Below are 24,963 nucleotides of genomic sequence, written 5' to 3' on the forward strand. Positions count from 1 at the left end.
TATACACAATATATTTTATATAACACCAACTAATATTGTGTCCCTATTGTATAAAAAGTGCTATAATTACATCGTATAATTAAAATTACATGCTAAATTAAAGTGCCGCACGCCGATATCAGATTACACGAACCGCAGCCGGTTCGTCGGTCGTTTCGGGTGTGCCGCTAGTTGTCGGACGTTTTGTATATACAATTATCTTTTTACGGGAGTGCCGAAAAATTACGTGCGAAAGTGTTAAATAATTTTCGCGATAATAATTGATCCGGGCGCGTTCGTGAGTGTCCAGTGCGCGGAAGAATGACTCGACACGTCCCATCTGAGAGGAGGAGCAGGCCCGGGACGGGCATCCTGCATCGGCGGAGCAACTTTTAGGTAAGCACCAATTTTTTTAAATAAAATCTTTATTAAAAAAAACCTTTACTTTTTTTTTTATTAATCTTATTAACTAACTGCCATGTCTACATTAATATTTTCCTTTTTATGTTACAGTCACCGGCAGAACTTTGCAACTCCGCTGAAGCTCATGCAGATTGGTAAGTCGCATGATTTTTTTTTTTTTTCGTAGTTTATAATCGAATCTCTTGAACTGATAACACGTCGTTGACCATAGATTATTTAATTATAATGACATTTTCAGAACCACTATAAACAGCAAATCATGTTTTAATGTATAGAATCGAAAATGTAACAAGATATTGAACAGTCTTTTAGAATTTTCTGCATCGTTTATAAATCTCTACAAATCCAATTAGACATAAAAAAAAATATTTGCCAGAGATATCAATCATGAATGTATCTAATGTTACTTTTACACAATAGTTAAATATTCTGAAGCGAGTTGCAATGGATCGACGGGATACGACGTTAAGACGCGAACTTTCTGTCCATCCTGAGTTGTGAATTCGATCGCTTGTTCACCATCCACGAGTTCAGCCTGCTCGATACTTCCCAGTTGATTGATCGTTGCAACTGCCGTGGCGTCAGTATCCTCGTCCTTTAAAATATTTTATCAAATTTAATATTTTTTGAATTTGTTAAATTAAAAAATATGTAACGTCCACTAAAAGAAACCATTTTATTATTATTTTTACTAAAATTAAAATTACCTCAAGTGCTTGGACGATTGCTTCCGCGTCGGCTTGAATTGACGACATTGCTTCAATGTTCTTGCTTGTATTTGAACGTACCATAATTCCATTTTCTTCCATAGTATCTTCGTCGACGTGAATATTTAACGCTTGAAGTTGTTGCGCGAACATTCCAGGGTGGACTCTGATAATTTGATTGTCGTTCACGTGGCTAACAAAATGTCCTTGCGAGAGAAGTTGCCGAGCCTCTTGTATAGATAATGGAATTGGATTTCCGTGTTCGTCTGTAATCTAACATATTTAACATTTTAAATATAAAATTATATCACCTAATAAATTACAGCTATTTAATCTTAAATTCGCTAATAAGACGAAAATATAAATTTTTGATTACAATTTAATAAGCTAAAACAGTTTAAACAAATGATAAAATAAACATGCAATTTATAAAACTGATACATTTTTTAATGTCTAATAAAAAAATTAAGAATCTGTCTTTCTTACTTGCAACTGTAAATCTGATTCCGATAATTCAATCTCTGATTGTTTTGCGTTGTTTGCCGAGTTGTTTATAATTTTATTGGTAATAATTCCACTGTTTCCCATATCCAAACGTGACAGAGAATTTGTGTTCACGGCTATCTCATCTTTGTTCTTGACCATGTTTGCGTCAACTAAATTTCCATAATTAATGTAATTGATCAATTAATTTAAAGTTAGCAATTAACTATACATAATTAACAAATTTTAATTATAATTGCTTATTTACCCAAATGCAATGTTTGTGATTGATTAGGCTCGTTAGAATCTTGATAAGATACGTAAATAATTTGTTGCATCTCATCATTGGACGCCTCTTCAGTAGCTATCATTTGAGTATTGAACGTTTGTTCGCCAGTTCCTCGTGAAGTTGGTAAAATCTCCCATACCTCGCCGATCGAAGAACCTTCGGATCTCACCTCAATTAGCGTTCTATCTCTATGTACCTGTAGAAATTAATAGTTACATTATTAATTACCGATGACAAAATTAAAAAAGGGAAATTATTGCAGTACCTTTTTGTGCTTTGTCAGATTTGAACAATCGGCGAAAGCTTTACCGCACACGTCGCAAGAATAAGGCTTCTCACCTGCAAAAAAAAAATTAATTGATATCTTATAATTATAGAAATTAAACGAAGATAAACGTATATTTTAATATTTACTATATTTTTTATTTAAAATAATTTATCATTTTTAATTACCGGTATGCAAGCGGATATGTTTTTTCAGCGCCCACTGCTCCGTAAACCCACGGTTGCATTCGCTGCATTGAAACGGACGTTCCCCTTTATGTCGGCGCACGTGACATTTCCATGTATCCTTATGCAAAAAGCTTTTCGAGCAAAATTCACATTTCCACGGCCGCTCGCCGGTATGCCGTTTTACATGTAGTTTGAATTGCGACGATGTGGTAAATTTCCGACCACAAAAATCGCAACTGTACGGTTTTTCACCAGTGTGAATACGTATATGCTCTTGCAAATTGCCATTCTGTGAAAAACTCTTGCCACATTCTTTACATTTAAACGGTTTTTGACCAGTATGCCATCTAAAATGTATCATAAACTTTCAAGATATTTCTTTTAATCAATAATGCATTTCTGCATTTTTAAAATAGAAATTATAGACTTTTTGTACATAAAAAATAATTGATATTTTAAATTACCTATAATGCAAAGTGAGACTAGTCTTGTGTGCAAATTGTTGATTGCAAATCTCACATTGATATTTTTTCTGACCCGTATGAGTGGACTGATGATTAATCAAATTTGCTTTTGTCTTGAAACTAGCGTTACAGGATTTACAAACGTGCGGACGACTATCTGAGTGCACCAGTTGATGTCGCTGAAGCAACTGTTTATGTTTAAAACTTTTGTTGCATTTGTTACAAACAAAACGACGCCCGTCATTATGCTCGGCTTCCTTGTGATATAAAACTGAACTCGGATGGTTTAGAACCTTACCGCAGATATTGCATGGATACGGGTTACTTTTTTCTTTAATTTTCTGGAATATTATTTAAACATTTAAGAACATTCAGAAATATTATGAGCTATTTTAAACAGAAAAATTGTACAAAATATTTAAAAAAGTCTTAGATATCTCTGAAATAATTTTCAAATTAATGTCTTGTTATAATTTATATAGAATACGAACCCCGTGCGTTGGTATGTGCATTTTCAAATCCGATTGATTTGAAAAACTTTTATTGCAGGTATTACAGGTGAATTTCGGCTGTTCATGCACTAATACCATATGTAATTCATGTTCTTGTTTTAATCCAAACTGCTTGTTACATTTCTCGCACTTGTAAATCGTATTTTTGGAGTTATCTGTTACTTCGAGAGATTTTGCCGTAGGAAGAGTTTTTGCCGTGTTGTCTTGCTCTGTCTTGTGCGTTTCACGTGACTCTTGTACTTGGACATTTTCTTTGGTAGAACTTGAATTGTGTTGAGTCTTTTCTTGATGCAATTTTAAATTCTCTTTACTGTCAAATACCTTTTTGCATTCTGCGCATTCATTCTTGTTATTTGTATGAAAACTCCTAATAATAAAATATAAAAATTTTCGTTTAAAAGCAAAATACGCATCTAAGATATTTTTAATAACAATTTTTGAAAATTAAAAATATAAATACATTAAAATAAATAATAGTGTTTTGTATAGAAAATAATATTACTTGTGTACTAAGTATTTGCTACGTTGTAGGAAACCTCTGCCGCAAAGTGTGCAAGTAAATTTATTTTGCCGACGGCGCACTTTTGATTTTGGTCGTATTCGTCCACGGTTCACGATTACTACTTCACCCAAGTCTGTACCTTCTTCTGTTTCAAGATGACCTATTACTTCTGCAAAATATCATTAAACATGTAATTAAATTTGTTTGATATTTTATTTTTATAATTTATACCTTCTTGACCATCTTGATTGGAAGATTTTACTAAGTTTTCTGGATCATCAAATAATTCAGAATTATCATTATCTTCTTCATCAATTACACCTTCCTCTTTAAATATTTTTTCTAATTCCTTTCCCTGTACTGCTTCTAAAAATCTGTGTGAGATCGCCAATAATTAATAATTTTAAATTATAATTTACAAATTTTTGTAATGTTTTGTACAAATACTAGAATACCTTTTAGGAACTTTACGCTTTCTTCTGCGTCTACCATCACCATCTAATTCTTCTTCTTCTTCCTGTTTATCCTCTTCTCCCTGACTTACAACTTCTGTAGAATTCTCCTTTGTTGCCTTAAATATAATTAAAATATGCACTTATATTAAGAATTATAACACAAAACATAGTAAATATAGCAAAAATTTATTATGCAAACCATAGAATCTGCATCTGTCTGTGCTTTGGGTGGACGTCCACGTTTTCTCCTTGGCTTATCCAAACCTTCCATTTGCAAACTCATTTCATGTTCTGCTGCATACATAGATCCATCTGGCATAACTAAAATAATATTAATGTTACATAATAACATTAATGTTACATAAAACATTTTACATAATGTAAAAAAAAAGTATTACTTTTAATAACTGTTTGCTGTTTGTCCTGTTCATCTTCATCATATTCAACCATACTATCACCTTCTATTTCTTCCGCTCCAAAATCACCCGCATTTTCTTTTTTATTACGTAAACGTTCCGTTTTTCGCTGCTGTTCTGTTTGCTGTTTCCAGAGTTCACGTATTTTGTTCTGGCCAGCCACCAGTAAATCAAAAAACTGTGCTGTTGCCTCCAATTGAATATTACAGCCAGGGCAAATTGTCCGAGGTAGTTTCCCATCGTCATAAATCTTAAATTGAAAAATTTACAATTCCTGAGTACATATGATCATACTGACAAATATAGTTAACAATTTATTATATAAATATTTCAATATTAATGTACAAAATAGTCAAAGTATCAATAAACAAACTGTAAATCTCTGAATGAATCCAAGTAATAATCTGAAAATAACAGGCAGTATTCAGCATGCAAATTGCAATTGTATCATAATCATATATTGTGTCCAGAAACAAAGAAAAATAAGAAAAGGTAAAAATGCAGAATAAAATAATCGAGCGGTCAAACAAGCAGCCTAGAAACGATGAGCATTTGATCAGTGCAGTAGCTTCTTAAGGAACACAAAATTTTGTAGTAGGAAATCAAGTTGTAATCCGTTTGATCGACGCTTTGAAAACGTAGTGCCTCACCTTGAGTGGCAAGTAGCGATTCACGAGCGAGCAGAGATCCGACTCGCCGTCCTCGTTGACGAACAGATGTTCGTTGCCGTTGTCCCCTGCGCACAGTCGACAAATTGTCGAGTCGTACAGATGCACGTCGCCCATATTCTTATCCGGTCGAGACGACGCACCGAAATTCAGTTTATCTCCCCCGAAAACAATTTAGGTATACAAAAAGTAAGGAACGCTATCAATTCATCGGAGATCGATAATATCTGAATACGACGCACGTTTACGTTACATGCAACGCCGCATGAACTCGCACGATTTTCTGTTCCTAACGCTGGAGAAGTAGAAAGTAGGGAGGATTGCGTTAAAGGTTAGGTTGACCTCCACGGTTCTCGCTTAGTAACATATCCAACGATTCTAATGGCGATCCCGTTGTTAATAAACTTCCCTAACATGACCACCGTCGTCACTGATGATTCATCGTCTTGCGCATACTTCATAGAAACGTAAACCAATATTGAAAGTAATGCGAAGAACTGTCAAAATCTTTCAGTAGCCGTCAGTAGCAGTTTTCGAAATATTTCGATGGAAAATTATTTGCGCAATTATTCCTGTCAAGGTAAAGATGTATCGGTAACGAATTAAAGGAATGTCTTGCAATACGTGCCAAGTAAAATTTTCGTTCTTCACAAAAGACGTGAGTGTTCACTTTTATTTCAATGATTTTATTTGCCAGACTTAAAGCACTGCTAAAATATTTTGTGTTTATTAATTTATTTTGCTATGCACATAGATTGGCTGCCCAGGCTGTGGCTATTCTTGCTGTAGCAAATGTCTTAAATATAAATGTGATATTCCTAATGTAGGGAAAAAGAAGGTTTGTGGACGTTGTAACAATAAATTAAACAAGATGAATGAGTCAAGTCCTACAGATGATCATCCCATGCTTAACACAAACAAGGAACCACTCGCGCCTATTGATGTTACTATGAAGTATGAGATATTAATATTCTATTGAATATTTGCAAGCAACTTAACTGCTGTGTTTAAATATATTTCAATATATAATTTTTTTTTTTAACTTGAATTATTTTATTGCAGATTGGATTTGTTGGAAAATCCAGTAAAACCTCCAATTGTAATATATAAACGTGCAAATCAATGGGACAAGCTCAAGATGGGATTAGAGCCAGCTGATCAACAGATTGCAGATAGATTACAAAAACTGAAAGATGAGGAGCAAGATATTTCATTGCCTACTGTTGAGGAAATAAAACAACGATTGGCATTATTAAAGGATCAAAATCTAGAAGCTGGTGGAAGTAATGGCATAGATGTATGTCAATAGAATATATAAATAAAATTACACTATATGGATTACTTTTTTTTTATTATCAAATTGTTTATTACAGATACATCAAGTGGATACTAGAACAGATAAAGAAAAAGCAGATGATTTAATTCAAGAATATCTTGCACAAATAGAGCTACCTTCAAGTAGCAATTTTTGCAAAGATATTCAAGAGAGGCTTAATTTGTTAAGAGATGGGGATAAAACAGTAAGTGGATAAAATTGTAAAACATAAAGTACAGTTGTAACAATTCTTTTTATTCCTTTTAGCATTTTGAAGGCAAAAACAGGATGGATATTTACAAGGAGTTAAGTATTTCTACAAATGATGATAATGAATTAATGAACAAGATTTCAGCAATGGAAATAGAGGTATGTTTTTATGAATAATTAATAAATAAAAAAATAGATAAATTTGTGCATTCTCTGTTAAATTATATTTTTATAATATATAATCGTATATTTAAATTCAATAAGTACTTATTTTAATTTCTACATAAAATTTATGTTGAAATTAGACTCCACCAAATGCTGAATATGAGGAAGAAGATGAAAATAAAATTGAAGACGAGGATGAAGATGAAAATGAAAATGAATGTGTTATGTGCTCGCGGACCGGGAATGAATCGGATTTGTACAAATGCAGAGGTTGCACGGGTGATCTTTACTGTCTTTCATGTTTTGAGAGTTCTCATGATGAAAGTGAAATGACTGACAAGCACAAGGCAATTTGTTTTATCAAAAAGGATAGAGATAAATTGTCCTCTGCAAAGATGAGTCTCATACATAAACTATTAACATCAGATAGTCAGAAGAACAATCATTGATAATTACTGTATGGAAACTTTTTTTCAGAGATGCGCGCACAAGATTAAAGTAGGAATTGCTTGACAAACAAAATAATTAAAACATTTTATTATTTGCTTAATGCTGACAATTTTTTTAATCTCTGAAAATTGAAATTAAACTTGTCACTCGCTTTGGCTGTGTTTTGTAGTTGCAATTATTAATTAATTAAGTTTGTTAATTTTTTGTTTTTAATATATATATATATATATATAACAAATATAAATACGATCATTAACACTCGTATATGAATATAGTCGGACATAAATCATGCTGCGTTTGTGCTTGTAAAAACGTTCTTTATAAATGAGCAGAATTAGAGTTATTTTCTCTAATTTATTAGTTTTAAAATTGTTTATTTCAGGAACAAAAATTAATAACATTTCGCTCTCGAGAACTGCGGTGAGAGCAGATAGAAAATTTAAAACGTTACTTGGCGACAATATTCCGATATTACGTCACACATTAAGGGTCCATTCAGACAACTTGCACGTATGCCTAAGCATTCATATAAAAGAATTGATATTGGCCCATTGGCAAATCCATAAGAAAGTTAGCTTATTTTGGCCAATCATTTATTTTACGCATATGCTTCGGCACCTGTGGAAATCAGATGTCTGGATAAACCTTAAGACTGAATTGAGGCTTAAAATTGAAGCTGCGCCCGTTGTAAACCCGGTCTAGTATCAGCCGAAGTCGAGACTGTCGAGAGCACCCACCGCCGGATCTGTTTGTGGCTACGTCAACTGTTGACGCTCGCCTCCTCGCCTCGACGCCCTCGGCACGATTAAAAAAGGAACGATCAAGAAGCGTGCGATTCAGCGAGACAAGCCGCGGCCACGAAGCTCGCGCCCGGTGGAGTCCTCGCGAGCACCTTGGCGGTCGCGCCGCGGGTCTCGTGACTCACCTCACTCGTTTCGTAGATATATACGTACGTACGTGCGTACGCGTGATACGTCGTGTCGAAGCCGCGCACCTAACGATAACTCCGCAAATAAAGAGTTGCCACCGTTCGTCGACGAGGGACGAAGAGGGTCACCGTGCATCGTTTCGTCGTACCCGTTGGGCCTGTTGAGCGCACACCAGATACCAGACGTCTGATGTGACACGCACACACACACGGCGATTATTGCAGGCTCGTCACGCTCGCCATCGCCGCCGCGTCAACCCAGGACCAACGTCCTCGTAACCCACGTTTGTATGCACACGGTCCGAGCCGCGAGCGAGACACTTTCAACCCCGCTCGGACCTCCTTTGCATGGTAAGCGGTCGTATTTTAGGTTAGAATCCGTGGCCTCGTAACCTCGCGCTCACGCAACCAGTAACCGTTCCCTTTGAGAGTCCCTCGGCCGTTGTCGATCGCTCGTCGACCACGCTGTCCACTCCCGAATCTTCGCTTGTTATTCGCAGGCTGAGCATTCTCGCAAACTCTGCCGCGACCTCGTTTCCGGCCTCTTGCTCCGTTATTCCGATCAGGTGACGCTCGGCAAACGCTCATCTTTCGAGATTAAATTGCCTTGGTGTAGACAACCTTTCTCTCCTCCGTGGCTTCTCTGTAGATCGAGATGAGAGCACCAGTCACTCCGGTGTTAATGCATTGTCATCGGTACGAATGATTTTTTAATCATGTGAGACTCGTAAAGGTCCAGAGGTAGACGACATTTGCATCACTCGCGGAGTTCCTTAGGAAGCCAGTCCCTGACCAAAACAGAGTCCTTTACTGTGTCGTGCAAAGCTGTCACGATGAAATTGTGTTCTCTACATGTATCTCGTTTCGTAAAATCATTCTTACTGTGCAATCAATTCAAAGCACACTGAGTGCAAAGATAGAAATAACTTGCATTCACACTTGTTCAGCATATTAATATATATATGCGTATATACGTATCTGTACCATCTATTTTCGTGCACAGCAATATATTGGTTTAAATTTATCATTATATATTGCTTTCTGTCAAATTTCGCGTGAACAACAGTCACGATAGTCTTGCAATCATTTTTCAGGCGTCATAAACATTTTTCAAAAAACTCTCCGGTTGTGTAATAATAAAGAACTTTCTTTTTTTTGGGTGTATACCACAAGGTGCATACATTCTAAGAAAACATGCCTCTGTTTGGAAAGTCCCAAAAGAGTCCGGCGGAAGTGGTGAAGGCTCTGAAGGAGGCGGTAAACGCATTGGAGCGCGGGGACAAGAAGGTAGAGAAGGTATGTTGTTGCGGATACACGTCGGTTTCTACGATGAAATACATCCCCTTTTAGGCGCAAGAAGATGTAAGCAAGAATCTTGTGCACATTAAAAACATGCTGTATGGCACGGCCGAGACAGAACCGCAAGCGGACATTGTGGTGGCACAATTGGCCCAGGAATTGTACAACAGCAATCTGCTACTTTTGCTCGTGCAAAATTTGAGTCGCATCGACTTTGAGGTACGCCTTCAATATACATGAAAAACAATCCGAACGAATATTTTTTGCCAAAGAGAAAAGTGTATGTATATGAATTATTATTAAATCCCGAAGTGTTTTTTTTTTTTATTTTTTTTATCTAATTAGTGTTTGCCTAGGACGTAAGAAAAGTTGTAATTTTAGAGTAATATTTAATATTACGCAAATTATTTTAATGTATGAAATAATATTTAATGAAATAACAGCATTACTTAACACCAATTAATAACGGTTGGTTGGATTTAATTTTTTTTTATTCCTAATTAAGGGAAAAAAGGATGTTGCACAGGTCTTTAATAACATTCTACGGAGACAGATCGGAACTAGATCACCCACCGTAGAGTATATATGTACCAAACCTGAAATTCTTTTTACACTTATGTCTGGGTGGGTTTCTTTTCCTTTATACATTGTCAGATGTAACAGGAAAGGATACTTCATTGAATACACTTTATATTGCAGTTACGAGCACCAAGATATAGCACTCAACTGCGGCACAATGTTGCGAGAATGCGCGAGATATGAAGCTTTGGCCAAGATCATGATTTACTCGGATGACTTTTACAACTTCTTTAGATATGTTGAAGTCTCTACGTTCGATATCGCGTCTGACGCTTTCTCTACGTTTAAAGTATGTAGTTTATGTTCTATATTTAAAAGCAAATGTAAAATAACATTCCTCTTTTTATTCAGATTTTACTACGATCTTTTCCTACAGTTTCTATAAAAAAAAAAAATATTTTATTTATTATATCGTTAATATTATGTTTCAATATAAGTCAAGTGACTTATGATTTTTTAAGGAACTACTTACAAGGCACAAAATACTCAGCGCCGAATTTTTAGAGATACATTACGATAAAGTTTTCTCGCATTATCAGAGGTTACTCAATTCAGAGAACTATGTAACACGACGACAGAGTTTAAAACTGCTGGGTGAGCTATTGCTCGATAGACACAATTTTACGGTAAGTATTTGATTTTGTCACAAACAACATATCTAAATAATACATTTTGGTTTATAAATAATTTAAACAATATATGTTAAAAAAAAAGAGGATATTTTTTTATCAGCATATTTTTTTTAATTATAAACAGTTAATATATAAAATGTTCGTATGTAAAAGAATTTTTGTAGAAACAGTAATAATTGCTTAATTTCGTATATTAAATATAATATAATAATAATAATCGATAATTAAAAATACATTGCAATAAATGTCGTATAATTAAGAGCGACATAATATTGAAACAGTTCCGACATGCTTTTTCTCGTTACATTCGTAAGAATTGCTATTGGCAAGCAATGACTACCTATTATTGGAATTGGTTCTGATGTTGCAACTGTTGCAGGTTATGACGCGATATATATCAAATCCAGATAATTTAAAATTAATGATGAACATGCTGAAAGAGAAATCTCGCAATATACAATTTGAGGCTTTCCACGTCTTCAAGGTACGACAGCGCTTAATTTAAATTTAAATTAAAAGTACCCATTGGTATTAAATTCTTGTATCTTTTTTTTTTTTTTTTGTAAAAAATGGTTCCAGTAAAAGACAGAATGAAAAATTAAATGTGTTCTCTTCTAATTGTGTCTAGGTATTTGTGGCGAATCCTAATAAACCGAAACCCATTCTGGACATATTGCTCCGTAATCAAGAAAAGCTGATCGAATTCCTGACGCGCTTCCACACGGATCGTTCCGAGGACGAGCAATTTAACGACGAGAAGGCGTATCTGATTAAACAGATTAAAGAACTTAAGTCTGTACATGATAATTAAGTCAAGGAAAATACAATTATTGCTACCGCTACGACTAACTACCACTACAATCATTATTACTAGAGTCTACTGCTGCTGTTGCTAATTACGGTTTTATCACTATTATATAGTTATAATTTATCATTGTCACTGTCATATTGTCATCGTCATTACGATCATCGTTATTACCATTGTCATCATCATATGCCGGCATTATTATTATTATATTATTATTAATTTTATTTGTGAGTAAATAATTCACTGTAAATAAAAATTACATTTATATCTTATTGTACAATATGCAGATCGAGTTGTCGTCGATGCCAGCGTTCTGCCACATTTTTAGGAATGAGTCGGTTATTAAAGCAGAATAAAAACTTAATTGTCTTGATTTTTGCGACTTTGGTTGCTTAACTGTCAGTTCTTTGACTTTATTATATTTTGAAACTCACAAATATGTACGTAAAAAATATTTTTTAAAGGACTTTTTTTTTTAGTTTTGCATTGTTTAATGCTCTTAAAAAATTTAGATTTATAGTTTCTTATAACTTTATAATTTAAAATTTGGTAACGATTAATTAACAATTTCAAATAATAATATAATAGAATTGTTGTTAATGTAATGAATATAATTTACCTTATTATTACATCGATAGTCTTTTAGCAATAGCTACAATGGCATGACTCATATCAGTAAATAAGCGCGATTTCTTTGTAACAGTATGATCAGGTTCGCGACTGGGATATAATTTTTCCCAGTCCTTATATGTTTCCAATTTTGCCACTTCAGTGTCCTTCAGTACTTTTCGTTGAATACTTTTTATCAGCCAATTTATTTTTGGACATATTATTATAGCCTGTAAAGAGTAGGAAAAAGTTAAAAAATTATTTAAGCATACATACAAAATTCTACAAATATTTATAAATAAACATTTATTACAGAAGAAATTAAAAAACTTTTTTAAGAAACTAGAAAATTAAAAATATATGGAGCACAAGATAAATGTTATAAAAGTAATCAAATCTCAACATTATTTTCAGCTTTATTTAGTAAGTTGTACCTTCAAGTAATCTTCATCCTGACTAAGCAACCATATTAAAGTGGCACAATACAGAAAGATCTTCTTGTTTTTCAACGAGCCACTCAGAAGCTTTACTAACACCAATGCGTATTTTTTCTAATGAACAGTAAACATTTTTTTTTAATAATTTGTATATCATAAAAAAGATAAACCATCGGTTTTTTTTAACTTACTTTGAGAACGTATTTTCTAGTAACGGGGTACTTTGTCAAAGTAATCAATATGCTGCATGATCTCAAGCAGACCTTCATCCACGGCAGCGATCTGTTGTTCTGCGCAATTGTACTATAAATGTCATCGGCCACGTTCAATTCGCAGAGAATGGTACAAGCGATCGGATTCAACATCATTATGGTACCTGTGCGGTGAGCATAAATTATTTATTACTTATGTCAGAAGAGAACGACAAAAAATTAATCGTACTTAAAGAGAATAAAAAAAATTATCCAAACTTTTTTTGAAAATATTATCGCCACTAAAAACAATATAATAATTAATTTAATTATTATTGTATACTCTTCAAGTAAAAATTATTTACCTAAGTTGTTCAAATAATAATGTAGCATTCCAACACTGTTGCAGCTACGCAGCAGATTGATCTTTTCTTGCCAAAAATCATTGCCCTGAAACGAGAGCTTCTTCGCGGTAACATTTGGATCCATCAGAGAAGCTTCGCATTCGTCTCTCATATATGTGTCAGTTAAATCAGTCTCGTTTTGTTGCCAATATTGCTCTTCACGTTCCATGATCTTCTGTCTATATCGGCGTTGCAATATAATCGCTGCCTGGCGAAGCAACAGGTAACGTAATCTCTGTTTTTTACCAACAACGTAGGCTCGCCAATAAGTCTGAATAATTAATGTTGCGTACTTGACCGTCTCATATTTAACGAATGCAATTTTCATTCTGTAATACGATTGAATGACTACCGCAGCTTGACGCAAAGCGATAAACCGTTTCCTCGCCTTTAAAGTTCTCCATCGTGTTTGTACGACGATGGCTGCGCGAGTTAAAAGATATTCCCTCTTAGCAGCGCAAGCGATTTTCTTCGCTCGCCATCTTCTTTGCATTTTTAATAAGCAGGTCCTGTATCGTTTGTACTCGTTCTTCGTTCTAATCATTCGCCACCAAGATTGAAGAGTAACACATGCTTTCCTCTTTGTCAAATATCGCTGGCGAACCGTACGTGCTAAGATACATCGACGCCAATAAGTTTGCAAGAAAAGAGCGCTTTCGCGAAGTTGCAGATATCTCTTCTGTTCCTGACGAGCCACCGTAACATTACGCCACCAATTTTGTATTCGTATCACAGCACATCTTATCTTCAAGTAACGTTGTCGGATTACTTTCGTTGAATTAGCGCGACGATACCATGATTGTATTAACAAAATTGCTCGCCGCTGCTTCACGTAATTTCTCATGAACATTTTCATCCGCCAATTTTTCTGTATAACACATGCCGCTTCCCGTAATCGTAGATATTCCAAGCGTTGAACTCTCGCAACCTGGACACTGCGCCACCAATGTTGTAATTTCAAACAGCAGGACTTGCGAAGTCCATACTTGCGCGAACACGTCGCAGCTCTCCACCACGTTTGTATTTTCAAGCAAGCGACTTCTCTCTTATACGCTTGATACGTTCTCCACGTTTTCTGAATGAGAATAGCACTTTTCCGATACAAAAGATATTTTTTTCTGTCGGTCACGCATATCCACCATCTCTCGATGCTACGCGCGGCAGCTTTTTTCAGTAAGAATTCGGCGCGCGCTTTGCGGACCAATAAATGTTTCCGCCACCAAGTTTGAATAATACGAGCGTTCTTTTTGCTGTGAACAAATAATTCACGTTGTTCTCGCATAACTTTCACAGATCTGTACCAGATTTGGATATTTATAGCGGCATTTTTGTACGAGAGATATTTAGAGTGTTGCAATTTCATGATTCGCGTTGCTCTCAAACGGCTTTGAATTATTAACGCAGCATTTCTCAGCTCGCAATATCGATTTCGCTGCCGTCTCATCATCAACGTAGCTCTCCATTTTCTTTGTAACGTGATTATCGCCGTGTATTTCTTTCTTACCTCTTGCAATTTCTTCGCGTTTCCTCGCACCTGTCTCCACCATCTCTGAAGCCGTATCGTAGCTGTTCGAATGCACAAGTACCTCTTCCGTTCTTCAAGATTGCAGTTAATTTTTATGTGCAAAAATGGTAATTTTTTACGCCTCCATATGCGCTGGATTGTTATTGCGGCCAGATTTTTACGCACGTGTAAATAATTTCTCACACAAATATACCATCTGAAATATGCTCGCCACCATTTCTGAATCACACGTGCCGCTCGATCAAACCGTGGCGCTTGGTATTTATGGATAATCTGCCAAAGAAGGGACAAAGTCTTTTCGCAATGGCCATCGGCAATGTTCTTCGCGTCTATGTTACCCTCGAGAACGTAGCCAGCCTGGCGCAAAGCATTCAATGCCATATCCACATTGTGCACTTTTTGCAGACGTGATATCGCTGGTACCCGACATCGTTGGATCAGTCCTCGAATGCCGGTGATAAGTTCCATTGTGCGACACAGTCGCACTCCGTCCCTTAAATCGTGCCTAATATTCACTACCGCGTAATCGTACTCTTCGATATGGGTCTGTCGATAATTAAGTACGTAGTCGTGGCCTCGTAGTAGTCTGGTGATATCGCCGATGCCACTTAGAAGTTCACGCGAGAAACTTAGTAAGATCTCGCGGCTCTCTTTATACTGGGCGCGTTTATGAAATAAGCACGGGTCGTAACCAATTAGTTTATGCAGCTTTGCATAATCCAAAAAGTATACTAAAAATAGAAATTTCCTTAGAATAAATTGGTTTAGCTGAGTGACAAACTTTTGGCTCGGGTCGGTTTTGTGATAACCAGCCATTTTCGTCAATCGCGGATCCGAAAAAAATCTTGTTAGTAAGAAGCGAGTCAGGCCAATGATATCGTTGTTAGAGCGTAGTGAAATGCTCTCGTTGTATATGGTTTCCAAGCCGATACGTAGCCACAGAGGATTGTAATTCAGAAATAAGCTCAATATAAGTTTCTGCAAACCTGTAATCAAATCATTAGATTTAAAATATTATAATGTATGCACAAAATTTTTTTATTTTAAAGTTTTCTTTCAACATAAAAAAAAATTTTGAATAAAAAAGATTGAACAGTATATTATTTTAATACAAAAAAAAATTATATATATAAAATTTGACGTACCAATGTCACGATGAAGATTACGATCCGATCTAATGCATAAGGTTCCTTTAATAATATATGAATTAGTACGTGACAGAACTTGTGTAATTTCGTCGCGTTTAAACATGGCATTTGCAGCTTTCCGTAATGTGTTTAATTTTGTATTCGTGTGATACCTGAAAAAAATTATCAGTTGATATAATCATTATTGGCTAACAATTATCATCAGAATAAATTTTTAGAAAATTTGTATATTATTAATGTAATGTGTACCTAGCAGATACAACTTCCTTGGTTTCTGCCAATACAGTATTCTTTTGCGCTTTGCACGTTTGCCATATTTTGCCGATGTCCGCTACAGCAGTTTCAATATCAACGGATAAATCTTCCGGCGAAGATAATAAAGCATTCAACCATTTTGTAAACGCCAATTCTTGCTGTAGTAACCACTGTTCGTCGTAATGCACTATACTGTGGCAATAAATTAAGTATTAAGAGATATATAAATTAATGTCACAATCTTTAAATTTGATAAAAAAATTTTTCAATATAAAAAAATTATATAAAAATGACGTTAAAACAATATAATATGTGTAATTTTCGATAATATAATTTTGAATTTATACAGTATTAAAGTAAAATATTTTATCTGCGCGAGTTACAGAGTTCAACTCACTTTTTCAGAAATGGATCTGTAGTTGTAGATGGTGCAAAAGGGTCTAATTCACATGTTTCGTAAATAAAATATTCTTCTTCGTCTTTTATTGTTAAACTCGAATTTCTAGTAAATGATGGATTATGCCACTTTGTATTACGCAACTTAGCAAGGGACAATTTGTTTAACTTAATCGCTGGTATATTTTTTGTATTATTTTCTGCAATTTTAATATATAGATTAAAAATTTGTAAAAATTATATTTATACAACGTAATATCAATTTTAATTTAAGAGCTTACTTGTGGTGGACATGCTTAGATGTAACTGCTTTCTGTTTTTATTATCGTAAAAGTTATTATTTTTTGTGATTCTGCTGATTGTTGAATTGCTTAGTTTTGATACTGACATAGATAGCGTTTTAGCATGGAAATGCTTTTTTGGTGGAGAAATTTCAATATACACATCTTCTGTTTTTTTAGAATAATCTTCTACTAGAACTTTAGGAATGACCTCAAAACTAAAATATTCACAATTAGGTGTCTGTATACTTGGATTTATGTCTACCGTAAAATGCTTGGCTTGAGAATTAAAATCTTTCGATATATGCTGAAATTGAATTGGCGATGACGACACTAAACTCTTGATATTATTTGTAACAGAATGTTCATCAGCCTTAATTGGTGATAAATTGTTCAAGCTTGCTGGTTGTAATACAAGTCCTGCATCAGCACGAGGCTTTGTATCGTCAATTGCAGACGTCTCAAAAAATTGGCTGTGACTGATGTTAAATGTTCTATACTTATCAGCCTGTAAAATCGATTCCGTCGACTCTCTTTTTTCCGATTTAAAAGAACTTGTCATTACATCTACAGGTGCAAGAGCAAATTTATTCAAAAGTATGGAAAAGTTAAATTGGTCCTTGTTTTTGTCATTGTCTTTATTTTCGTCAGTTTCTTCAATATCGTCATGTAATAAATTATTGCAAGCTTTATCTTCTTTAATATATGTGGCTCTGCGTATATTTTGCAACTCATTTGAAGAATGCCAATTTTGTGGCAAAATGCTACCATCATTCCATACATTTACATTTTGCTCAGATATATTGTCAAGTTTAACAGGCTTGTTATATGGTTCAGTGATTTTATTTTCTTTTACTTGCAAAGTATTAATCTTTGTTTCACTATTTTTATTATAAATATTTTCCTTATTCAAATTACTCTCACATTTAAATTGAGTTTGTTTTATTTGTGTTTCATAATTATTCATTAGAAATTGATTGGTTCGATTTTTCTGCACATTATTTTGATAAAATGGTTCTTTCATTGATATAGAAAAATTTGATGAGTTTGATAATGGAGGTGCTTTCAGGCACCTTCTTGTTTTATTACCTTTCCTGTCATTCTTAGCAGTTGTTGCTATGATAACATCATATTTAATTCTTCTATTATCAGTAAGTTGAAGCACATCTCTCCAACATCCTGCTTCATTGGGCAACCATTTGATATATATTGTACCTTTGTTGTGTCCTTGAATCTCTAATTTGGACAAACTTAAATTAATTCCACGTTCTGCAGATGGTGTCTTTATTACAGATACCTAAAAAATATTATTAAATAAAATTAATTAAAAGAAATTGTCAGAATATTCAAAAAAATTATTCTTTTACATATAGATTTGTGTAATTATGTGTAAAAAAAAAATAATTAAATGTAAAAATATATTCCTCATACATTGAGTGTTTTGTCACCATTGTTTATCACATCTAAACAGCATTCTATTTGAGTGTTTATCTTAGCCTCTAGCTCAATTCTTGTTGGAGGTTGGAAAGGGGCAAGTAGCACGCTGTAACGAAGCCCATTCTCTGTCTTTTCAATTTCGGGCGCAGGGTGAGACGGGTCCATCCCGTAAAATCCTTCAGCAAACTGCAATTCTGAAATATATATCACAGATCACATACAATTGTCAAACTTGTCACAGAACACAATAGTGGTTATAAATATGTTAACGAAAAATGTGTTGATAATGTTATCACAATTTTCATACATCTTCAGTGGCTTCGGTTCTTAACTCACGTTCTCTCGAGAATAAATCCACGTACAGGCAGCAAACGAAGGAAAGAAATCGGCGAGTGCACCACCTCTCAACAATAACGGATCTGAAGCGATTCAATTTGAACGAGTATGCGAGTGACCTGTACGAGCAGAACTGCCAACTTTTTTCTAATCGATCGGTCTAGAGATATTTTCGTAAAACACTTCCTGAAAACATTTCATTGTTTTGCAAAAGGCGGCAAACGCGTGGCAAGCGATAGACTAGCAACAACCAATCTTCTGTTGGGATGCAGCCATCACTTGCGGATGACTGTACGTTTCATTGGTCCTCGCGTGAGGCACGTAAATCCCCAGAATTGCTCTCACCGCCCTCGCTAGCACCCGAAATAGCAGGCAACGACGGCCGGGATCGGGAATCGTTCACCCGCGGATAGATTGCTTGCCGTCACTCCTTCTCGAGCCCCGTGTTTATGTTAAAACAATTTAGTGTGCATATCGCGACCGAATCGGGGCTTAGGATTTAGAACGATCGCGACGAAATAATTATTTCCCAAGACAGTCCTCATTCGCGATCTCATCCGTACAGTTTTACTACCGAGAGGGATTCAATCCGGTAGTGGTTTACTCGTCCGATGCGTTAGTCACGGAAGCGAAACTGAGGAACGACGACGAGGACAGCCCGTGAGTACGTGCCATTTGTCTCGTCGTGTAAGCGCTCTCCGCGCTCCGCCGCCGTTATCTAATTACACCTTGTGTCTGTCTGACAGGTATTCCTCAGTTGCACGTTTTCTACAAACCGTAAGGCGTCGATCAAAGTTTCGAGGCCTCGTACGGGCTACGCTTTCCGGCGAGGAACCTCAGTCTTATTTAGTACCATACGATGGCAGAATCCAGTGACTTGGATCGTCAAATTGAGCAGCTGAAAAAGTGCGAAATTATCAAGGAAGCAGAGGTCAAAGCCCTGTGTGCAAAGGCACGAGAAATTTTGATTGAGGAGAGTAATGTACAACGTGTAGATTCACCTGTTACGGTAATTGTCTTTATTTTTTTTTTTTGTTAACATTACATTGTTTGATTATTGGTACTAAAGTTTACATTAAAGCTTACAATATATATTTTTTAGGTTTGTGGAGATATTCATGGACAGTTTTATGACTTGAAGGAGCTATTTAAAGTAGGGGGTGATGTGCCAGAAACAAATTATCTTTTTATGGGAGATTTTGTAGACAGAGGTTTTTATAGTGTTGAAACATTTCTTCTTTTACTGGCATTAAAGGTATGTCAAAATGTAGAGATTAGTCATTTTTAATATTTTAATAAGGATTACAAAGAAGATAACTGGGAATTAAATTAAAAATTAAGTTAATAGTATTGGTATTGTAATATTATTTTACAGTTTGTATCTTGCCACAGGTTCGTTATCCTGATAGAATCACATTGATAAGAGGAAATCATGAATCACGACAGATAACACAAGTTTATGGCTTCTATGATGAATGCTTACGCAAATATGGAAGTATAACGGTGTGGCGATATTGCACAGAAATATTCGATTATTTATCACTATCTGCCATTATTGATGGCAAAATCTTTTGTGTTCATGGTGGATTGTCACCTAGTATTCAAACATTAGACCAAATTCGGACTATTGACAGAAAGCAAGAAGTAAGTATCTTTTATCACATTCTTATCATAATTATTTAATGACAACAATAGAATGAGATTAAATGTCTGTTTTAATATGATAATGACAATATTTGACTAGCTTATACTTGGAAGAAAGTCTGTGAAACAAATTGTAATAAAATTTTTACTTTTAAGAATATAATTTTTTTTACATTAATCTCTTTAGAAAAAATTAATTTTTTTTTAACTTGTTTAATTTATTTTTAATTGTAATTTTTAATTTAATTAATTTATTTTTAATCTTGCGATTTATTTTTCTCAGAATAGGATATTTTAATTGTAAGAATTTAATTTAAAAATACAATTTTATTATTTCTAAGAGCAATGAGAAATTGATTTTTTTTTAAATTTAAAATCTTTCATTTTAATACAGGTTCCTCATGATGGGCCAATGTGTGATTTACTGTGGTCAGATCCTGAAGATACCCAAGGTTGGGGCGTGTCACCACGCGGTGCCGGTTATCTTTTCGGCAGCGACGTAGTAGCGCAGTTCAATTCCGCCAATGATATTGATATGATATGTAGAGCTCATCAGTTAGTAATGGAAGGCTACAAATGGCACTTTAACGAGACTGTATTGACCGTTTGGTCTGCGCCAAATTATTGTTATCGGTACGTAATATTCGTATTCTTATTTTTCTTTTTCTTGTAAAATATTTGTATGACTAATTAATTATTACTTATCAATTAGACATATACAGCAATCCTTAAAGTTGAACGTATAATTACTTATGATTGATTAATTTGTAGCAGTAAATTTTTTTACATTTTGTTCTTATCCCTGTCTTTAATTTCAGGCAGAAAGCTAGGTTTTATTTTCCGACATATTTTATCCTTTTAAAGTATGTAATTACTAACACATAAAAAATTAAATTAATATTAATCTTTTAATTGCAGATGTGGCAATGTAGCTGCAATATTGGAACTAAATGAGCATCTACAGAGAGACTTTACGATATTTGAAGCGGCACCTCAGGAAAGCCGCGGAATACCTAGCAAGAAACCACAAGCCGATTACTTTTTATAAATAAGCCGTCGTAGAGTACAAAAAAAATCATCAAAATTGTGTCTGATTTGAGCAATATTTGCTTCCTTTCTCCGTTTGTTTCTGTCTTAAACGAGTTTTTATTATGAAAAGAAATAACTAAAAATGAATGACCGATCACTGAGAAGACAATTTATTATTACTTTTTATGATATAATTTTTGTAATTTAATTAAATTGTTTATCACACATTTTGGGACGAAATTGTGACAGAATGTCTGTAAGGAATGAATGTATAACAAAATAAAACTCGCCGATTTACGTTGACGTCATGTGACATCTTCTATTAATTTAATTGCATAGAAGATTTTCAGAGGTAAAAACCGAAATCAACAGAAAATTGCAATATGTAAATTCTTAATTAACAAACTGAATTTTTATCAAACTCCAGCAAGAGTTGTATTTTTAATGACGTTTATTGTAAGTGCAAGTGTAAAAAGTCAGAACATTGAACTTTAACGAAACGAGTATTTCGCCAATCGGATTTCTCAGTTCGCCAACGTCACGCCAATCGTGATCTCTCTGTGATTAAGCAAGTGCAACATCAGTGGCGGTGTCCGCCAATCGCGCGGCAGCTTGGGTCAGCTTCCGAGCGTAGGAGTGAACTCCAGGTAAGTTTAGGAACGCGGCGATCGCGCGCAACCCCACCCATCGCGCCGTGACAAATGCAACTTTTACTTCCGGCTGCGTACACGGCCATCGCGCTTGGTTTCGTCGACTCTGCTCTCCGCCTGGTGTCTCACGCTCTGTTCAAGTGCCGTTCTACGAACATCTCTCCACGTCCATCGTTCTGCCCTACGATTGTCACCTGCGCTTTGCAGTTCTATATCATCCGAGGGATCTCTTTTGTTTGTCGTATGTCCATCCAGAATCTCAACACATTCGGTGAGTAAAACAAAACGCGCATTATCGCCTTTTGCCTTCCTCTCCTTCCCCCCTCCCCCTTCTTCCCGCGTCCTTCCCGCGCTCGTCTCTTCCTTCTCTCTATCTTTCACCGTCTCTCCCGTCGCCGTTGCTCTCCCGTGCACGTCGTCCTTGGCGACCGAGAGCGATAAAACGGATTTTGTGGCCTTTGCGGCGGATAGAGGGGAGCCTCTCTCGCGTCTCGATCAAAATGGCGATGGCGTTGCTCTCGTGCGCGCGGGGCCTTTCTTGCATCATCCTGCGCAATCCGCCCTGGCCCATGCCGTGGGATTTATCTCATATTTCCCGTTTTACGTCTGTTCGCAGACCCCTTTGCAGATGCAATCAAGGGTTCAGACGATGACGTCCAGGACGGCCTCGTTCATATAAGGATCCAGCAGCGGAATGGTCGCAAAACCTTAACAACGGTGCAAGGACTCTCCTCGGAATATGACTTGAAGAAAATCGTGAGAGCATGTAAAAAGGTGAGTGTGCCGATGCCCACCCTTCTCCCGTCGCGAGAACGGGAGAGGGAGATCCTTTCTCCTGCCCTCTCTGCCATGGCCTCTGCTTCCTCCATCAACCATGCCTCCTTCTCTTTTTCTCTCTCTTTCTCTCTCTCTGGTATCTCTCCCACTACCTAGCTGGTCAGGCAGAACTCTAAAAATAGGTCTGATGCAAACAACCACGATGATACAGGCTGGACAGATGTAGTTTTGCAAGTTCTTCTAAGAATGTGCAGCATCTGAGTGCATCTACAAGTGGTTTGACATATATAGCAGGAATAAGTCTTTGTTTTTTCATTTGGGATCATTGATGATCGCCAATGACTTGGCTATTTGCAAATGCTTTGTTCACTGTTGGCTGATTCATCAGCATTGATAAAAATATCTTTTATTACTCTCACTTAGATATCATTTGTTTCTAAGGAAAAGAAAGTAAAAATTGTTTTATACAAGTCTCAACGATTATGTTATTACACAGCAGTAATTAAGTCTAGAAACTAATTACATAAATTAATTGATTAAATTAATCTTTTTCGTTTATTATCGCGAAATTATTTAATAATGGGGAAGATACTGCTTTATCTAAATTATTTCTTTTTTTTTTTTTTTTTTTTTTTTTTATATTTATTATAAGATATATATACTTTTAAAAATCTAAAGTTATTTACAGATTAGGTAATACTTTTAATACAAGTCTGAAAAATTAAAAATATTTTACCGTAAGTTATTTGTATTCTTGAAGATACGTGGTGACAAAGCAGCATCTATTCACAGTTATCTCCCTGTGATAACTATATCTGGAAAGTTTTGAACACATTCCATTGAGAGATAAAAGTCGACATTCTATGAAGTGTACTGCCTAGATAAAGTTCCCTTGAAAAAAAAAAAAACGTCTGCCTGACTTGTCATTGTTTTTATAGGAGTTTGCCTGCAATGGGACAGTAATAGAGCACCCGGAGTACGGGGAGGTGCTGCAGCTGCAGGGGGACCAACGAGAGAATATATGCCAGTGGCTTACAAAATCTGGTCTGGCAAAACCCGACCAGCTAAAGGTCCATGGTTTTTAATCGACCAACAACAGCAGCAACAATTACCATCCATGCCACAACCTACAACAACCGCAGACAGCTCCGCCCCTCGTCAGCGCTACATGATCGTCTCAAATTGAATCTGTATATCACTCACTAAAACTCCTTGTGGGATATCCCGATTATACTATCACGTCAACATATAAATATATATACACATATATATACACATACTCGCGCGCGCATATATATTTCAATAATTAAAAAAAAAGGAAGAAAGAACGAAACGGAGAGGGAAGTAAACGATAAGAGGATAAAGGCAAATAAAAGAAAGAAAAAAAAGGTATAAAGAAGAAAAGGAGGATATATAGGCGTATAACCACCATATACCTATAGGCAATATATCTATTCTAATCAGAATCTTTTCTCGAGATAAAAGCAATACGTCACACTGTAAGCCTTATGTTAGGTGATAGCGACTGTTGAGGTAAAAATATTCCGCCTTGCAGCAGTGGATAAGACACATCTGATTTTGATAAACATCGAGGAGGAAAAAGAGAAGAAGGAGGAGGAACAGGAGGAGCGGTACAGATGAGCGGGCGGTAATTAGCAGCGCCGGATGGATGTTTGTTCTTGCATTAGGTAGTATGTATCTGGGCGCGATAGACGTATTTCGAGAAGGCGGTAAAGCTGTAGGTTGATTGATTCGGCTCTCTCCTTCCTCGCATCCATCATACTCTTCTCTACATCCCCCTCGTTTCGTAGGGAAAATTATAAGAATCTTCTTTTTTTCCCTTTTTTTCTATGTTTGTATTGAAAATTAAAAGAGATTGCGAGCGTTCTGCGCTCGCTTTTTGATTGTGATGATTTGTTTAGTATTGTTAGGGCCAATTTTAATTCTTCCTTTCGTACAGAGGACATTCCTCCTTCGACCCGTATCACGTCTTCGCTCTTGCTTTTTTCCCCACTTTTAAGGCAGTAATAATTAAATGACGAATTGTTTTGAAATAATAATAATGAGAGTTAATAAAATGTGGCTGTTCTAGATAAATGAACAACGA

The 24,963-nt window shown here is 35.6% G+C and overlaps 6 protein-coding genes across 13 annotated transcripts; 4 read left to right on the top strand and 2 right to left on the bottom strand.

Moving 5' to 3' along the window:
- Nucleotides 1-415: 415 nt before the first annotated feature.
- Nucleotides 416-5,674, bottom strand: LOC139104625 (zinc finger protein 287). Its single transcript, XM_070660206.1, has 14 exons — nt 5,334-5,674; nt 4,666-4,933; nt 4,467-4,588; nt 4,268-4,383; nt 4,044-4,186; nt 3,813-3,981; nt 3,290-3,677; nt 2,799-3,139; nt 2,335-2,681; nt 2,147-2,220; nt 1,861-2,077; nt 1,596-1,765; nt 1,110-1,382; nt 416-997 (listed from the first exon to the last, which is right to left on the bottom strand). The coding sequence occupies exons 1-14, from the start codon at nt 5,466-5,468 to the stop codon at nt 812-814; spliced, it is 2,949 nt and encodes a 982-aa protein (XP_070516307.1). The 5' UTR covers nt 5,469-5,674; the 3' UTR covers nt 416-811.
- A 56-nt stretch (nt 5,675-5,730) lies between these two features.
- On the top strand, nt 5,731-7,720 carry LOC139104627 (abscission/NoCut checkpoint regulator). Of its 2 annotated transcripts, none has more exons than XM_070660209.1 (6): nt 5,731-6,009; nt 6,106-6,305; nt 6,414-6,648; nt 6,725-6,871; nt 6,934-7,035; nt 7,182-7,720. In XM_070660209.1, exons 1-6 carry the CDS (start codon nt 5,962-5,964, stop codon nt 7,488-7,490), a joined length of 1,041 nt encoding a protein of 346 aa, XP_070516310.1. In that variant the 5' UTR covers nt 5,731-5,961; the 3' UTR covers nt 7,491-7,720. The 2 variants fall into 2 exon arrangements, with proteins under 2 accessions (XP_070516310.1, XP_070516311.1); XM_070660210.1 differs by having other exon boundaries at nt 6,179-6,305.
- Nucleotides 7,721-8,170: 450 nt separating this feature from the next.
- On the top strand, nt 8,171-12,110 carry Mo25 (calcium binding protein Mo25). Of its 4 annotated transcripts, none has more exons than XM_070660213.1 (8): nt 8,173-8,770; nt 9,593-9,706; nt 9,770-9,937; nt 10,224-10,342; nt 10,418-10,586; nt 10,759-10,923; nt 11,309-11,413; nt 11,558-12,110. In XM_070660213.1, exons 2-8 carry the CDS (start codon nt 9,614-9,616, stop codon nt 11,738-11,740), a joined length of 1,002 nt encoding a protein of 333 aa, XP_070516314.1. In that variant the 5' UTR covers nt 8,173-8,770; nt 9,593-9,613; the 3' UTR covers nt 11,741-12,110. The 4 variants fall into 4 exon arrangements, with proteins under 4 accessions (XP_070516315.1, XP_070516314.1, XP_070516312.1 ...); XM_070660211.1 differs by having other exon boundaries at nt 8,174-8,770; nt 9,593-9,715; XM_070660214.1 differs by having other exon boundaries at nt 8,171-9,706.
- Nucleotides 10,996-18,895, bottom strand: LOC139104622 (protein abnormal spindle-like). 3 transcript variants are annotated; one of them, XM_070660202.1, is made up of 11 exons: nt 18,757-18,895; nt 18,415-18,614; nt 16,984-18,280; nt 16,704-16,902; nt 16,301-16,498; nt 16,049-16,203; nt 13,340-15,889; nt 12,975-13,159; nt 12,781-12,897; nt 12,357-12,576; nt 10,996-11,695 (listed from the first exon to the last, which is right to left on the bottom strand). In XM_070660202.1, the coding sequence occupies exons 2-10, from the start codon at nt 18,583-18,585 to the stop codon at nt 12,364-12,366; spliced, it is 5,085 nt and encodes a 1,694-aa protein (XP_070516303.1). In that variant the 5' UTR covers nt 18,586-18,614; nt 18,757-18,895; the 3' UTR covers nt 10,996-11,695; nt 12,357-12,363. The 3 variants fall into 3 exon arrangements, with proteins under 3 accessions (XP_070516303.1, XP_070516301.1, XP_070516302.1); XM_070660200.1 differs by having other exon boundaries at nt 10,996-11,980; XM_070660201.1 differs by having other exon boundaries at nt 10,996-11,980; nt 18,728-18,844.
- Nucleotides 18,896-19,123: 228 nt separating this feature from the next.
- On the top strand, nt 19,124-21,732 carry Pp4-19c (protein phosphatase 19C). Of its 2 annotated transcripts, none has more exons than XM_070660215.1 (6): nt 19,124-19,420; nt 19,503-19,765; nt 19,859-20,011; nt 20,149-20,400; nt 20,795-21,033; nt 21,319-21,732. In XM_070660215.1, the coding sequence occupies exons 2-6, from the start codon at nt 19,616-19,618 to the stop codon at nt 21,446-21,448; spliced, it is 924 nt and encodes a 307-aa protein (XP_070516316.1). In that variant the 5' UTR covers nt 19,124-19,420; nt 19,503-19,615; the 3' UTR covers nt 21,449-21,732. The 2 variants fall into 2 exon arrangements, with proteins under 2 accessions (XP_070516316.1, XP_070516317.1); XM_070660216.1 differs by having other exon boundaries at nt 19,124-19,416.
- A 393-nt stretch (nt 21,733-22,125) lies between these two features.
- Eif1 (eukaryotic translation initiation factor eIF1) lies at nt 22,126-24,960 on the top strand. The gene is made up of 3 exons (XM_070660217.1): nt 22,126-22,350; nt 22,696-22,853; nt 23,795-24,960. Exons 1-3 carry the CDS (start codon nt 22,131-22,133, stop codon nt 23,939-23,941), a joined length of 525 nt encoding a protein of 174 aa, XP_070516318.1. The 5' UTR covers nt 22,126-22,130; the 3' UTR covers nt 23,942-24,960.
- Nucleotides 24,961-24,963: the final 3 nt, after the last annotated feature.

Source organism: Cardiocondyla obscurior, linkage group LG08, assembly GCF_019399895.1.
Source record: "Cardiocondyla obscurior isolate alpha-2009 linkage group LG08, Cobs3.1, whole genome shotgun sequence".
In the NCBI taxonomy this organism is placed as follows: Eukaryota; Metazoa; Arthropoda; class Insecta; order Hymenoptera; family Formicidae; genus Cardiocondyla; species Cardiocondyla obscurior.